This window comes from Sabethes cyaneus, chromosome 3 (assembly GCF_943734655.1).
Source record: "Sabethes cyaneus chromosome 3, idSabCyanKW18_F2, whole genome shotgun sequence".
NCBI lineage: Eukaryota > Metazoa > Arthropoda > Insecta > Diptera > Culicidae > Sabethes > Sabethes cyaneus.
The window spans coordinates 192101470-192119487 of record NC_071355.1 but is presented as its reverse complement, the minus strand read 5'-3'; the positions used below and the strand labels follow the sequence as shown (position 1 = coordinate 192119487).

Below are 18018 nucleotides of genomic sequence, written 5' to 3'. Positions count from 1 at the left end.
CAAATGTAGTGTACGAAATCAGTTGCGGACAATGTCAAAAGTCATACATAGGAGAAACTAGTCAGTTTTTGCACAAACGAATTGAACAGCATAAATATACGATAAAATCTAAAACAGTTGGTGGTACAGGTTTGACGCAACACTTTTACGAAACAGGACATAAATTTAATTTTGACGAGGCTAAAATAGTAGAAAAGATTTCCAAACATAACACCAGGCTGATTGCTGAAACGTTTCATATTAAGATTAGAGGTGAGGATAACATCGTAAACAAACAAATTGATTCTGTAGCTTTCAAAACCGCCTACAACCCTGTGATACAAAAACTTGGGAGAAAGCAGAACAGAAGATAGTTTATGTATTATGTGTTTGTAAAGAGATAGAGTGTGTAGTGTTAAGACGCAAAATGTGTAAGTCTGAATTTAAATTTAATTTGTAATATGTGTAATTTGTTAAATACATCGTTTTTAGTGTCCGCAGATGATGAGTGAAAGCCAGTAAGTAACTCGAAACGTACGGACAGACTGGCACTTGAATTTGAATTTATTTTCGCCGAAAACCGCCGATCACAAGAAGCAAACAATTTGAATTGCGGCGATCAACTCAATGGAACAATAGTTGGTCAAATAGATTAAGCTGACAGAAAATTTATGCAAAAGGCCCAAATAGGTAAATGGATGAAAGAAATAAAAATAAAAGTTTTAGGTATCCATTTTTTGATTTCTTAATTAAAAAAGCTTTGCGTCTGAACTTTTGAGTATGATCCCACCGCTGTCACAACTTTGTATGTGGTATAATAAAAATGACGCAAGGAAAGCTAAAGGAATTATCTACCTCACTAAAAATTAAATGAAACGTAGCCAACTGTTGTAGCTCAGACTACAATCCCTCATTTACTTCGTAAACATTAATTTAAATCACTTTTCTCTAATGAGTATGTTTATCCAGAAATGTTGACTGTTTCTTTTCCAATAGTGAACTGATAGCAATACAGTTGACATGTATTTTTTAGTCCTACAACTTACCAATGATTTATTCTCTGTAACATTCTTAACCAGGTGATCTTAATTTTTCAAAATTATTCAACGAACGGGTAGTTTTCCGAAACTCAGAGCAAAGTTCACCGATGTGATGATTACCGTTCTACATGCTAAATGGCTTTTCCAAATATCTTCACACCCTTTTAGTAACACTACCAAATGAAAAATAATATTCTTCTTTGCTCATAACACTATACGATACAGCAAAATATCATATTCAGAACTAGACGAGCGCAGAATTTGTGCTAATGACTCACCGGTTTCTCTATCATATGATGTGTAAGAAGATCAGAGTTGAATTTATTGGCTGTTGAAAGTCATGCCGTCATTAGCAGCCCGACCGCACAGGATGAAAAAACTCTATCAGGTCGCGTAAATGGTTGTCGTATAAAATATATATACGACATATATTTGGTCGTTTACTTGATGATATGAGTTTGCCGTTGTGCAAGTCGTTTTTGCGCGTACCACTATTCGCTTGTAAGAATAGTTCAAGCTCATTCTCTATAGGAATATTACTGAAAGCTACTCGTTTGAACAGTTAAAACATGCGCTTTAAAATCTATTTTAAGTGATTCATCTGATCTATACTGATTTCAACATTGTCATACGCAACATCAACCGACCCCGGGTGCCCCATTATCTCATAAAATCGTCGATTTTATACGTAGCCATACCAAAGTGCCATCGGTTGACAGCTCACAGTAATCCCCGCACAAAACGGCTTAGCGAGCCGACACTGCTTGGTCCTACCCTAGTTAGGTTGCTGTCAGCGCCAGCATAATGGCTGCATATAAATAACTCTTATTCACGGTTTTCACCGTGTGCGCAATTACCATAAACGCACAATGACCGTTCTATTTCTGTCATTCCTCCGGATCTTACCGTGCGTCGTCGTAGGTCTCTACACTCCGCGTCGCAGCATCTCCGCATTACCTTGAGACGAATTATTTCCACTCGATGGAGACGAACGGTGTTTCGATGCTTCCTCCGAAGGAGAACTGCGTTACCACGCAAACAGTTAACTAGGAAACTCAGCTTCCGTACTACTGGTTCGTTTGGTTTACTGTTCTTATCACTGTCAGTCTGTGTCGCTCAAATCCAGCATCCAGTTGTATCGATTCATCATTGTGATTTAAGTCTTACAAGGCAACTGCTATTCACCCAAAAATCCAAACTGGCTCCAGCTATCATACTTTAACTACTACGATAATCTTCCCTCTGCTTTCAACAACCCACGATGAGAAAAGTACACCTCAACCGTGTGCGACGATTTCCCACCAGCGACCAGCTGTGTGCTATGACGCCACATTGAACCGTTTAAACAACATTATGCTCTGTTATTTACTCACAGCAAGATGTATTTCGGCGTAAACTAATGGGTAAACAGAGAATAAATTTCACGCCTTAAGATTGGAACAACGAGATTCGAAGAAAATGCTGGTATGTACCTATAGAAGACCGGTACCGAGTTTCCGACTCGACAGATTCCGTATCGGCCGGGCTTGCGGCCTTACAATTTGTTATATTTTTGGAACCATTACAGGCTGGTTGCAGAATTTGGGACAGGCGATTTTTCTCGCCCGTCATCATATCGGGAGTCTGGCTTCCCCCGTACCAGGGCCGTTTATAACCTTAACACGTGCCTTTCCATTATGTTTTCTTTTTTCCTACTTCCCTGCGGGGACCCATGATTGGCTGCGGCGGTGTGGCAAAAGACGGAAGGCAACAAAAGCGGCAGAGAAAATCGGATGGATATAGTATAAATAAGTTATGACTTGAACGTGTTTGGATGAGGTTTATTATTCTTTATTACCTCGTGAGACGGTCGGCCGGCCGACCGTCGATCGGGGCGGTTAGTCTACAGGGACCGATTCCGAAGGCAGTGGCCGAACCGGCAGCCAAGCTGTTCGGCTGAAGGAATGGAACGGCGGCGGTGCAACCCGCGGCTACCGTTTTATGATTGGCGTAGTTTCTGTTCTTTTTTTACGAGTGCGCAAGTTTTAAGGGGAATTATAGGCTTGCTTATGTAATGTTGACTTCCCCACCTGAGATATTACTTGGTGCAAGGTATTACTTATGTCGGGCCGCTAATCGGATCGGACACTTTTAATAAGAATAGATTTCCATTCGTTATCTTTGGCTTACTGTGGCAAGTGGATCGAATTTGCTTATTCATGAGTGATTTTTTCTTTAATTTATTCAAACGGATAACCTTATCAACGCTGATCTTAATTACAGCGGAGCTGAGTCCCTAATATTTTGTTGTTTATTCAACATGCCTATTACTGAGAAAAATATGAAGGACTCGAAAAACTGTACTGTAATGACATATTAGAGAATAGTATCTGTATTTCCGATTTTTGAATCAATTTTCGCGCCACATCTAATTAGTTGTCATAAACAAATAGTAAAAGTATACTTCTAATCTTTCAAATAAATTGTGATTTATTTTGACTCAATTCAAATTAATTTCGCATAATTTTTTGTCAATTTAGTTTCAATCATCTGTCTGATCCATCTATCTCAACTGTCTATCTGGTCAGTCGGTCAATCTAGTTCGTGTCTGGTCTGGTCCATCTGTCTAGTGAATTTACTTGATCCATATTTCTGGCCAATTCATCTAGTCCATCTGGCTGGTTAATCTATCAGGTACCTCTAATCAATCTATTTTGTCCATTTGGTTAGCCCATCTGGTTCACCTCTCTGATCCATATTTCTGGTCCACGGGCCATGTCCATTTGATTACTCAGTCTACATGTATCCATCCATCTGGTCACTTTACCTTGTCCATTTACCTGACACGTTTGGTTCACCTGTCCATTGGTCAGATTCATTTGACTACTTGGTCCACCTAACTGGTCCATTTGTCTGGTTTATCTGACCATCTAATTTAATCCATTTTATCAACATAACATAGCATAACATAACATAACATAGCATAACAAATTGACGGCCATCTTGAATTCGGCCGCCATGTTGGATTTTATCCAAAAATTGTTATTTTCGCCATGATCCCCCCAACCGTTTTTAATTTCACGACCACCATTGGAATGCTAAGAAAAAATGCTTTGAGAAACATTCGTTAAATTAGGTGTGCAGTGGAATTATCCCGGTTAAACAATCAACTTTCTGTAGCTAGATTTAACATTATATGAGAATTGTAAAGGTTGCTACCGAAAATTAATTTTTTCATTTAATTAATGCCACTGCACACCTAATTTTATTAACGTTTCCTATAAATTTTTCTCAGTTTTCCAATAGTGGTCATGAAATTAAAATCGATTGGGGAATCATGGCGAAAATGGCGATTTTTTGATAAAATCCAATATGGAGGCCAAATCCAAGATAGCACCCAATTTAATTTTTCACTTCATTTGAAAGCCGTAATCCCTCTTTACAAAATCGTTTCTTTTGTAGTTTATTTCATAGGAAAGTTTGGATATATCACAATAATTATATGAAAACTGTGAACCTTGCTACAGATAACTAGTTGTTTTATTCAGTTAATGAAAATGCACACCTAATTTTATGAATGTTTCTTGAAGCTTTTTGCAGCTTTTGCCAAAAGAAGGGCCTTTATATTCTAACTTTCTCGATGTGGTCTAAACCTTCGGACTTCGGATGTTTACGGTACATGATGTTTTGGTCTAATAAATAACGGCATTTTACTCTAATTTTACCGTTGTGAAAAAGAAATGTCTTTGGACTGGATCCAGCCGGCCCAGTTTCAATCATTTTTCGCCAAAATATTTTTAAATATTTATATTATACTAGCTGACCCGACAAACTTCGTATTGCCACAAATTAAACTGTTTTGTACATAAATCGTGAATCTCGGATGACCTTTGTCAACATCCCGAGTTTTGCGAGTTTCTGGGGAGTTTATGGGTATTTTAATATACAAATTTTCCTCACAGTAAGGTAGAAAACAACTCCCCCCATTGCTTTGCCTGATAAAATAAAGCGGATAGCATTTAAATATTCGCCATCATTACAACCCATTTCGCCGAATACCATTTTGCGGAACACCAATTCTCGGTTGACTATAAGGCGGAATATAGAGTTTCGCAGAATACCATTTCACGAAAAACCTTACGCGGGATATAGGGTAGAGGATCCATATTTCGCCAGGAGCCATATTTCGCCAGTTGATGAATCCAAAGCCTTTTTGTATATTTTTGGTAGACTTAAAAGAAATTATTGGACGGATTGGTAAAATTGATGTCCTCAATTCCCCCGCAGTGGCCGGCGCTTGCGACGGCAGGTCGCCGGCAACACTCGCGACCTGTGGCCGTCTCGCGCAGAATTATTTAATGTTCCTATTGATAGTTTTTGGTGGTCTTGTTATTGAATAATGTTTTGTGAAGGAGTCTAAAATTTCTCGAGCTCGATTAGTTTTTGAGTTACGCAAAAATTTCTGTTTTATTTGTATGATAGTCCTTACCCCCCTACCACAGGGGTGAGGGGTCTCAAACCATCATTAAAAAACTTCCTGCCTCCAAAACCCCCCACAGGCCAAATTTGGTTCCATTTGCTTGATTACTTCTCGAGTTATGAGGAAATATGTATTTCATTTGTATGCGAGAGACCCCCCTCCACCCATTCTGAAGCGGGGAGAGGTTTCAATTCACCATAGAAAACATTCTTGTCTACAAAAACACCCACATGCCATATTTTGTTCTATTTGCTTGATTAGTTCTCGAGTTATGAGGAAATTTGTATTTCATTTGTATGGGAGCCCCCCCTCCTAAAAAAGGTAAGGGGTCCTAATTCATCATAGAAAAATTTCATGCCTCCAAAAACACCCACATGCCAAATATGGTTCCATTTGATTAATTAATTCTCGAGTTATGAGGAAATTTGTATTTCATTTGTATGGAAGCCCCCCTTCTTAAAAGGGAGAGTGGTCATTATTCCCCTCCTAAAGAGGGAAGTGGTCTCAATCCACCATAGAAAAAAATGCCTACAAAAACACCCACATGCTAAATTTGGTTCCATTTGCTTGATTAGTTCTCGAGTTATAAGGAAATTTGTATTTGATTTGTATGGGAGCCCCCCCTCCTAAAAAGGTAAGGGGTCTGAACTCATCATAGAAAAAACTCATGCCTCCAAAAACACCCACATGCCAAATATGGTTTCATTTGATTAATTAGTTTTCGAGTTACGAGGAAATTTGTATTTCATTTGTATTAGAGCCCCTCCTCCTAAAGTGGGGAGGGGTCTCAATTCATCATAGAAAAAATTCTTGTCTCCAAAAACACCCACATGTCAAATTTTGTTTCATTGGCTTGATTGATTCTCGAGTTATGCAGAAATTTGTGCGTCATTTCTATGGGAACCCCCTCTCTTAGTGGGAGGAGGAGTCTCTAACCATCATAAGAACCTTCCCTGGTCCCAAATTTTCCTGCCGATCGGTTCAGTAGTTTTCGATTCCAAAAGGAACATAGAGACAGACAGACAGACTGACAGAAATCAATTTTTATAGGTATAGATTTGTATGGGAGCCTCCCCGCTTAGTGGGGGGAGTGATCTCTAACCATCATAAGAACCTCCCCTAGCACCAAAAATCCCTACATGCAAATTTTCGCGCCGATCGGTCCAGTAATTTTCGATTCCAAGAGGAACATAGGGACAGACAGACAGACAGAAATCCATTTTTATAGGTATAGATTTGTATGGGAGCCCCCCCTCTTAGTGGGGGAGGGGTCTCTATCCATCATAAGAACCTTCCCTGGCACCAAAAACCCCTACATGCAAATTTTCACTCCGATCGGTTCAGTAGTTTTCGATTCCATAAGGCACATACGGACAGACAGACTGACAGAAATCCATTTTTATAGGTATAGATATTTGAAAAATATTTTTATAGGTATACATACCAATAGTTTGTTATTTGTTTACAGCACTTGTTTGTATCTTGTAGTTTTGGCCAAACGAAGGTCATGCTACGCTAAAATTCGTGACATTAACTGAGAAAATTCGGGTTATACTGCTATTTTTGCTGCAACAATTGCTCTGCAATCAGAATCTATATTTTTTAGTTATTTATTGATCCTCTGTACTACGTGAAAAGTAGGGTAAAATTCCCTTCGTTGGGCCAAAACTGCTAGAAACACATGCAAATGCAATGAATGTAGCCTAGCGACATTTAGAGATATTGAGATGAAGGACTATTTAGTAAAAAATCCATATGTGGAAATGCCCATATCAAATGACATATAATATGGTATAACAAAGGTTCCTTTCACCACTAGGGGGATTAAATCGGGTTTTATACTCATCTTTTGACGAACAAGACAATTCTAGACAATTATCGAAGTAAGTATTCAAAACTCAAGTTTTTGCAAAGGGCCGCAAATCTCTAGGACCTTTCTCTGCAAATTTATTAATGCTTTATTTTTCCTTAACTGCACAAGCCAACATGGTGAAATGAAGCAACTGGAGACGTGAAATCAGTATTTTACCATGGAACCTAGGTTTAATTTTACCGAACTCTAAACGGCTAAACGTTCGATAAAAATTTCGGTGGTGTATTTCGACGTTTACGAATTTTTAGTAACGTTTGGTATCGTAAAAAAATTTACCGAACGTTCAGCTGTTTAGATTTCGGTAAAATTTTACCGAAATCGGTGCTTTTTTTAAGTTTAAAGTGCTGCAAACCTGCATAGGTGCCTCATGTCCGCACCCACTCAGATTAGAGTAAGGCAAGCATATTTTTACGTATTTTGCGTGCACCAAAAGCTCAATACAGGTGCATTGTTAATACTTTTTAGAGTTAGGAGATGAAGACATAGTGTCTTCGGCAAAGTTGTAGAAAATATAAAAGCAAGCAATGTTGCTGAAGAAATGACATTCCTGTCTCCATCAAGTGCAGAGTTATAGAGCATTTTCTTTGGAATTTCTTTAAAACCTAGCTTTTTGTACATAACTTTTGTTAGTTGCATTTTGCAAGAACACCGTGTTCTAGGCAATTATCGAAGCACTCAAAACACACGCTTTTGCAGAAGGCCGCAAATCTCTAGGACCATTCTTTCCAAAGTTAACGGTTTATGGTTCTTCAATTTCACAATCCTACAGGATAGAAAAAACAAGTAAAGACGTGAAACCAGTCCACCTTGAAGTTTAGGTCAAGTACTACCAGATGTAATATTTTGTTTTCTAACATATCCATTTAACCAGAAATTTAAAACTTCTAAAATATATGCTCTTAAAGATCCACTAAATGTCCACTATAAATATGCTGATTTCATATATTATTTGGAAATCTCGGTTTGTAACAAGGTTGAATTAGGTTTTTAATGAATGCTACTAACAGTCACTTATCGTAACGAATCCCAGACAAATTTAGCAATTAAAAATATCTGCCTCCGTTCGTTTATCATTGAGGGCATCTATTTTTCGTTTCCGAAAAAGAAAAAAAGAAAATTTTCAATCAATAACCACAGCGCAGCTAAGCAGCAATAAAAATCAGTTTATCTTTATTGTTTCATTAATGCCGGGTAAGCGACTATGAAAATGTTTGAAAAGCTGCTCGTAAATCCGGCTGCACAGAACCATCGTTTCTGGCTTTTAGCGGTTACCACTAGAAGAAGAAAGATAGACACACATGCACACGTACGCACACAGAAACACACATAGACACCCACAAGGCCGGATGAAAAATCCAATAACGAACACCACGTGTTCTATCCGTTGGTACCCGGGCGGTGGTCGGGACGGGGACCGGGACCGGGGCAGCACTGACACTGACTGGTGTGGTACATTATGTTCCACCCACAATTCACCTTCGGTTCAGCGATGCTGTTTCGTTTCTGAATACAAGTAGTCATTCATACGAATTAACGATTTCCGAATTATGGGTCAGCCGGGAGCGGGAGGCACACTAACAGAAAACACCAGAAACATCAGAACAAAAAGCCCGTATTATTTGCACTTCCCGGTTTTTAACGAATGAATAAATTATAAATTTGTGTTGGTCTTCGAGGCGAGCTTCGAGCGCAAGCACCTACCTTTCAATGAAAACATAAATTTTCCGGTTAAAATCATTCGAACGTTTTCAACTGTGCCCCAAAGTTTACTCTCCTCCGCACGCAACCCGAACCATTTCGACTGACTTTCGCTGGCAGCAAAGCCGCAGATTGTCTAGACCCATATATCGCGCGTGTCCGATCAGAGTTCAGCTCTTCATTCATTCATTTATTCGGGACGCGGCCGCCGCCGTTCGGACTGGACCGACTGACCGACCGAGCTAGTCGCTGTCGATTCTAGACACATTTTTATTTTCTGGCTCTCCTCCTGTGCACGCTGTGGCCCCATCTGGGGAATGTCCGTACAGTCAATAAATAAATTTGGGGGCGCTGAATTTTCCACCCACCCAAACCGCGCGCGGTCTCGCTCTCTCTCTCTATAGCCAGGGGGCTATCGAACACACCCGGTCGGTGGGATGCGCTGCGCCTACCGGTGTACAGTTCGATTGGCAGTGGTTGGTCGAGCGACTGCGGAGATTTATTCACCATTCGCACTAATTTTGCCTGTTTGCTACCGTTGAAATGTTTGTTGAACATTTTCGTTTACCGTCGCGTGCGTTCCCGCTGTTCGTCCTCGCGGCTGTCTCGCGCGCTGTACTCTGGAATTACTTTTTATGAAATGTGTGAAAAATGTTGATAGACTTTTTTGTTCGTCGCCGGCGTTGGTAGTTTCAAACCGATTAGCGATCAAGAAAACATGCCATAAACGTCGGGCAAAATGAATTACAAATCGTTACGGCTCGCGGTCGGTTTTGTTTGTTTTTAATTTGGGATCTGATGGAGTTATACTCGCCGGGTGATGATGGGTAGGTGATAGAAAAAAGAGCCGGTTTCTCGCAATTGTAAGAACGGAGATTGGCAATTTAAGGACCGGTGACTGGTAATTTCGTTTCTGCTCCACGCTCTGTGATGATTTTTCTCTGTGTCATTTGTTCAATTTATTGTGTTTGTTTTATTGTGTGGTAAACACATTTATTATTTAAGTCGATAAACTTACCCGATATAAAGTAGACGCTATAGCAATTGCAATTGTTGACTTACATAAAACTGATGTTCAATTGAAGACAAATGCAGCTATTTTAGCAGCTTCTTTTGATCGAAGCGTAGTTTTTACGAACGTAGCTTTTACGACAGGTAGTAAGTTCAATAAGTTATTGATAAAAATAAATATATATAGAAAAATAAATGTGCTGCAGAATACTTGGTTTATCATTTTAAATTTCAATTTGTATTACGTCGATTGAATGTGATAAAAAAATTCAAAATAAAGCCTTAACACTCTAACCTCTATTTTTCTCTTTGTTTCAGATCATTATGTCCGAAAAAGACAAAACCAAGCTGGTCTCGACCGAAAAGCGAAAGGCCGACGAATGCGAACCGGTGAAAGATCTCAAAAAGGTAAATTAACAACATTTTGAAACGTTTTCATCCCCATTAATTCTTTAAAGTAAATCCGATCAGGAGCTAAAAGCCTGTGCGACAATTTTCCCCTTTCAATTTTGTTCGATAACATGCTTTTCACTATCACCCGCTGAAATCATTCCCAGTTTCCATCATTGAATCGTCAGGGGAGGGTCTTTTACTAGGCACTTTCATCTCTTATCAAAGTATAAACAATTTCTAATAATATCTGTCTTCCTTTCAACGTACCCGAATTAAACCAATTGACTTATGCTTCTACAAAAAATTAATTTTCTTTGTTTTAACCCAATCGGCTGCGTCGTGTTGTGCTCGAAATTCGTGTTTTGTAAAAACAACATAGCAAAGCCTGAGCATTGGAAAAACACCGCCGCTTCAATCCTCTCAATGACGACCACGTCGTCCCTTCACTGTGCTTTTACCAGGAACATGTCCCTCCCGTTTGTCGCTATTTAATAACCATCAAAACGGTTTATGCGTACTACGCTCGGAAAATATTTCTCTTTATTAAGGTAAATAATTAACTTTTCTACGTTCTTTCTCCGTTCCGTGCTGATCGACCGACCGCCCAACTAGGCTAATTAGTAATCATAACAATTTTGCGTTTACCTCAGCCTGGGTTGATCGAGCGCGCTCCCCTTCAGTATCCTATCCTTCCCGTGTTGTTCGTTCGAAAATAATAATCGTCAATGTTAACGTCTGACAGTATCGTTCATTTTTACGAACCGCACGTCAGTAAGGTACAGCAGAAATCATCCATTGCTACAGCGCTGACAGTAACGTTGTCGTTGGCATGCATGAGTAAACAAATTTACATCGCTATTTTGAGGTTGCACCCTGAAAGTCCTCCTTCGCCTCTAGAAGGTAAAGTTATGCCGGTGAATAAGAACAACACAAATACTGTTCTTTTTTTTATTGCGATTCATTCCGGCTTTCGCGGAGCTTCAATTGTGATGAGGATTTTTCTTTTCGTGTCCTGGCACGACGTATGTTGCGGTCGGAAAATTGTGCATTGCACAATTTATTCCGTGTCAGTACCTACCAGCTCGCGAGGGTCGTCCCCGGCAAGCGTTTTGCCGTTGTCAACAGCGCAGCAAGGAAGGAAGGTTGAACGATGTAGGTCCTTCTAGCTAGCTAGCAGCATGTATGTTCGTAGAGAGCATAATGCATGCGAATCACAGTCAGTTACCCTGAGTGAATGCTTGTTGATGTAAAGTTTCACTGATTCACTGCGGGGATGTTGGCGGTTAGAGGTTTTATTTTCGTCTCTCGTCGTATAAAGTTCCGGTGAGATGAAATGGTTTGAACTTATCTGTGGGAAAGTTGAGACTGAGCAAGGTTGAAAGCTTAATTGTTCGCTGACGAATGTCCCAAAGCAGACGTAAAGTTTTGCGCTGAGTCGAGTGTCGTCATATATTATTCAACTTCTTTTACATGAGCTTTTTTTGTGGGTTCATTAAATATGTTAATCACTCGTTTTAATTCACAAAAGTAAACTGAACGTGTTACAGTTTTAGTTTCTACACAAAATATAATAAATAATTTCGTGTTATAATCTGACTGCGTGAATAAAACAGTGTACGACACTCGCGGATGGTCGAAAGTTACAGTGGCTTTGGAACTCACAGCAACAAACCGCGCCCATTCTTGCGCTCTGCCCGAAAACTGCCTAAAACAAAAAGTTTACATTACAGAAAATTAACAAAATAAAAAGTTAACAAGGCAAAAGATTTGCGGGACAGAAAGTTGAAAAGACAGAAAACTGTCAAGACAGAAAGTTGTTAAAACAGAAAATTGGCAAGCCCAAAAGTTGGCAAAACAGAAAGTTGGCAAGACAGTAAGTTTGCAAGACAGAAAGTTTTAAAAACAAAAAATTTTCAAGATAAAAAGTTTGCAAGACACGAAGTTGGCAAGACGTAAAATTGGCAAGACAGTACCCAAGTAACACACAATACAAGTTAGAAAATAATCTTTATGGAAAGTAGTCGTTTAAGAGTACTATAAACGTACTTTGAAAACATGTGTCGTTATTATTAAGGTTTTGAGATGTTTTGTGATAACATGAATTTATTTGACAGCTCATATCAAATGAATAAAGCTTGTTTTAGTCAACATGTCAACACGAAGTTTTTATTATGTCTCCATTACTAAATTTAAACTACTGGAAGAACAAGTTGTAGTTTATGCTATAATAACGTTTTAAAATGGTATGAAATAATCTAATACATACTTCTTTCAATTGTTGTTTCATTAGACTTCAATTTTTTGCGCTTTTCTGGTAATAGAGAAGTTCTGATGTATGTAAAGTTATACTATTCTATAACAAGCTGTGTTGCTTGGGTAAATTAGCAATACAGAAAGTTGGCAAGACAGAAATTCTGCAAGACAGAAAATTTGCGAGACAGAAAGTTGGCAAGACAGTAAGTTTGCAAGACAGAAAGTTTTCAAAGACAGAAAAGTTTGCAAGACAGAAACATTGGAAGACAGTAAGTTTGCAAGACAGGAAGTTGGCAAGACAGAAAATTTGTAAGACAGTAAATTGGCAATGCAGAAAGTTGGCAAGACAGAAAATTGATAAGAAAGAAGGCTGGCAAGACAGAAAATTGGCAAGCCAAAAAGATAGCAAAACAGAAAATATGCAAGACAGAAAGTTTGCAAGACAGAAACATGGGAAGGCAGTAAGTTTGCAAGTCAAGAAGTTGGCAAGACAGAAAATTGGCAAGACAGAAAGTTTGCAAGACAAAAACATGGCAAGATAGTAAGTTTGCAAGACAAGAAGTGGGCAAGACAGAAAATTGGCAAGACGGAAAGTTGGCAAGACAGTAAGTTTGCAAGACAGAAATTTTGCAAGACAGAAAGTTTAGAAAACAAAAAAATTTCAAGACAGAAAGTTTGCAAGACACGAAGTTGGCAAGACATAAACTTGGCAAGACAGTAAATTGACAATACAGAAAGTTGGTAAAACAGAAATTTTGCAAGACAGAAAGTTGATAACACAGAAGGCTGGCAAGACAGAAGGCTGGCAAGACAAAAGTCTGGCAAGACAGAAAATAGGCAAGCCAGGTTGACAAAACAGAAATTCTGCAAGACAGAAATTTGCAAGACAGAAAGCTGACAACACAGTAAGTTTGCAAGACAGACAGTTGGCAAGACAGAAAGCTTGGAAGACAGAAAATTGGCAAGATAGAACGTTCATAAAACAGAAAGTTTGCAAAATAGAAATTTTTCAAGACAGAAAGTTGGCAAGACAGAAATTTTGCCAGAAAAAAATTTGACAAGACATAAAATTTGCAAGACAGGAGGTTGGCAAACCAGAAAGTTGGCAAAACAGAACTTTTGCAAGACACAAAATTGACATGACAGAATGTTGGCAAGACAGAACGTTCGTAAGACAGAAAGTTTGCAAGACAGAATGTTTGCAAGATAGAAAATTGACAAGACAGAAAGTTTTCAAGACAAACATTTTGCAAAACAGAAAATTGGCAACACAGAAAGTTGGCAAAACAGAACGTTCGTAAGACAGAGTGTTTGCAAGACAGAATATTGGCATGACAGAAAGTTGGCAAGACAGAACGTTCGTAAGACAAAAAGTTGGCAAGATAGAAAATTTGCAAGACAGAAAATTGCTAAGACAGAATGTTTGCAAGACAGAAAGTTGTAAGGCAGAAAGTTGGCAAGACAGAAAGTCCGATAGTTTGCCATGGCAGGAAGGTAACAAAACAGAATGTAGATAAGACAGTATTTTGACCAGACAAAGCTGACAAGACAGAAAGTTAGCAAAACAAAACAACACAGAAACTATCTAATGTTGCCATCAAGACGGATACCTCACCCACCATTATAGTAAGTATTGTGGATTATACATTCTTTCGCTTGACAGAATCGTACACTGCCTGGTATACTGGTGGTAGGTTTGTGAGTTGAAGTCCCTAAATTTCACGTAGCGGGAAAATTTAGTCCGCTGTTGAATGTCTCTCCAGAAAACTACATTGGTATTCACCTAGAAAGCATTGCTGTAAAGACTGCAGGCTGTGAAACAAAGAAAGGGAGAAAATTTTCTACGCAGAGTTAAGGATGGATAGACCTCGACATTCGTTGCACCTGAACCGATGACCCTTACTGTAGATCGAGCATTTTAGACCATCTACCGGCAGTCCCTCTTGGATCATTCCCGCTGTATGACCCGATAAATCGTACAATATATGAATTATATCTATCATAAATATATATATATCAAAAAAGTATTAATATATATATATCAAAATTATTAATATTAATATATATATCAAAAAAATATTAATATATATGTATGACCGCATTTCAAGGTCAAGACTAAAAACTTGAGTTAGTCTCGTACAATATAGCCGTTCCACATCATTCCAAAAAATTAGTGATCTACTCCGTATCAGTCGTTGTCACATGCTGCCTCCAATGTGGAATATAGACTGTACTTGGTAAGGAAATGTCCAACTGTGTCGTAAGCTGCTCTTGTCTTGAATAAACATGCTTGAGGTTGCCGTATTCCTTGTTTTAACACTTACTTTGCTTCAACCCTCAACTCAGGAAAGTAGAGATAGGGATTGCCATACTCGTGGTAGATAACCGCCCACTATGGGGTCTTCAGGTGCATAGTTATAGCCTTGCAAGCCATCTATGACATCCCACAGGGTAGCAATGTAGAACCGCCTTAATTTATATTGTACGCTAACAATTGCCTCTGGTTTTCTATGTACGACTACATCGAAAATCGGGAAGATCGAGAATCACTCCAAATTCTAAATTGCGAGCGTCATGAAAAGTTGTTAGATTTTGAAGACTAATAATCCACCAATTTTCTGAGTGGTCTACAATTTGTTTACATTAATCAATTGGAAAACATTCTACCCATCGACGCCAGTAAAAAAACCTGTTGATTTTTAAGAGCGCTCTCTTGAAAGATTTCTAAATAGCCCTAATATTTATCAAATACCATTTTCAATGCAGTTGCAAAGAAAACAATGTGTTTCACTAGCACAGACATCAATTTGATCATTGTCAATGCAACTGCCAACAAACGTGCGCTCAATGAGGAGTAAATTAGTTTTTTATCGCTTTTGAAAATTTAGTTAAAAGCATCTTTGGAGTCATTTTGTTTACGATATCTGAGCTTCCCAAGCATGGACAACACAACTATAGGTACACATTTTAGACTCTGTCGACTGTTTGTTTCATAATTTTTATCGTACTTTTTTGGCCTTTTCAGTCTTTTACGGAATTTAGAACTGGCTTTTTCAATTCACTCCGACGTTTCGACTATCTATTTTAGTCTTTTTCAAGGATAGACTAAAATAAATAGTCAAAACGTCGGAGTGAATTGAAAAAGCCAGTTTTTAATTCCGTAAAAGACTGAAAAGGCCAAAAAATACGATAAAAATTATAGGTACACAGATTTACTACTGTAAAGTCAATTTGTGCCATGACGGTTGCCACCCAGGAAACAGGACAAATCATATGACCATCCTTATGCTTTTGTATTGATTTATCATTGAAATCAGATGTTTTTGTTGAAACGATAGTCTATCCAAGGTACCAAGGAAATGGTAGAAAAAAGTAGTGCAACATGGATTTTATAGTATCACCAGGATGGGACAAGACGTGTAGGAAAAAGAAGAGAAAATTCTATAAGCAGAGCATTGAAGTACCGCTGATTAGGTTCGAGGTTCGTTACTTTTTACCAAATTATATAACTAGGATAACAACATTTTATGAAATTGTGTAAGATATTTTAAAAATATGTCAGTTTACATGGCGTAAAGTTCAAATTTTTAATATTCAATCAAACGGTATCGAACTATAAAAACACGACTGAGGAATCAAGTCCGCTAACATTGTAATCGTTCGTACATGCATCTTCCTCTCCGGTTTCAGACTGTCTCTATAGAATGTAACTTCAAGTGAGTAATGAACATCTCAAGGATGCACTCATGTGGCAGAGTCCCGACTATGCTTTCTTTTCCACTGCGCGCGTAGTATGTTGCATATCTCACACATCTCCCAGACTGTAAGATGCGGAAAATTTCCGCCCTTGCGCTTGAATGGCTAAACCGAGCCGTGTATAGGTGCATGGGATGTATTTCTTCATTCTCCGTTTGTGTGTGGCTATTGGTTGAATACACAAGTGAGCGAAAATATTGCATTCATGTTTAACAAAACTGTCACTTTACATGTCACGATGCACGTAAGGACGGCGCGGTCGCACTGAAAGCAAGTTATGCACGGCACAATGTGGCGCCTAGCATGCAGGCAGAAGGTTGCATTTGCATTCTTCAGGTGGTGCGACGGAATCCATAGAGAGTCCAGCAGGCGCAGGGTGTGACGGCAGAAGCAGCAAAAGAAGCTTCGGGCGAAGGCACACTCCACCGTTGAATGGAGATAGGTTGAGTGAAAAGAAATGCATCGTGGAAAATTCATGCCCTTTGCGACCAGCCGCTACTGGTTGAATTGAATCCGTTGCAAAAGATTCATCGTCTTTTTTCTTAATGCATTACTAACGACCGCCGGTGGTGGCGGACAGGCTATGTACTGTGTTTTTATTTATCTGCCTCATTAGCGTGAGGATCCCCCGAGGGAGTCGAAACTGTACGTGCATAACCCACTTACATATCTAATGAGATAATTTTAGCTAAGAAGCATTGGGAACTGTTTTAGCAATGCGACGCTACAGTATGAAAGTTATTTTTGGAAAACCGAGACTGGAACCCCTTACGTTGCTCCCGACTAATTTTCAGTAAATTTTTTTTGTTATTCAACCATTTTTTTTTTGTCCTCAAATTGAAAATGACAAGTCTAGAAGCACTTACTCATCATAACTATGCATGAAATAAACCGTCGGTTCCAAGAGAAATAAAGTTTCTCCCCCAAACAGAAATTGTTTCTATTTAATTGCAGAATCAATTTTCAAATTAACTACACCCCGACAAACAACTGTGCGATTCGACACGACACAGAGCACAAAACTCGGACTTCAGCCAGCGTGAAACAGAACCATATTCAATTAACAGCCAAAACTGTGCAGAGCCGAAAACTTCCTCAATTATTATCCCCTGAAGCCGAGTGTATTTCTTCCTACTGGGTTCTTGCAGGACTCGGCGAAAAACTTTTCCTCTCGATTTCTGCATCAGCTGTTCGGGTGTGTGTGTGTGTGTTTGTGTGCACGCGCGACACTGCACCTTGTCTGCACGTAACGCGCGGAGCCTTCTACTAATTCACTGGAAAGCAGCGCAGCGCGCTGTGTGCTTTCGCCCGAAAAACTCTGCCAGCAGCGGAAACGTAAACAGAAAGGCGTGATAATAAACATTCCTGTAGCGCGCGTCCACTTGCGCGTTTCCCCTAGCGTTTCCCCCTGGTGTTTGGTGCGGCGACAATTATTGTTTCAACGAAAGACTCTGAAACGGAGAAAAAAAATCGTTCAAAGTTTCCAGCTCTGGATCCTGTTCCAATTTTTCTTCCCTACGGGCAGCGAGTGTTCCATTTTTGTCAAGTGTCGCCCA

At 39.1% G+C, this 18018-nt stretch overlaps 1 protein-coding gene across 1 annotated transcript in view; it reads left to right on the top strand.

Moving 5' to 3' along the window:
• Positions 1–18018, top strand: part of LOC128744629 (pseudouridylate synthase RPUSD2) — a 510683-nt gene that overhangs the window by 415350 nt on the left and 77315 nt on the right. Inside the window, exon 2 of the mRNA XM_053841783.1 lies at positions 10379–10468. Within this exon, the coding sequence (XP_053697758.1) occupies positions 10379–10468 (90 nt within the window). The remainder of the gene's footprint in view (positions 1–10378; positions 10469–18018) is intronic.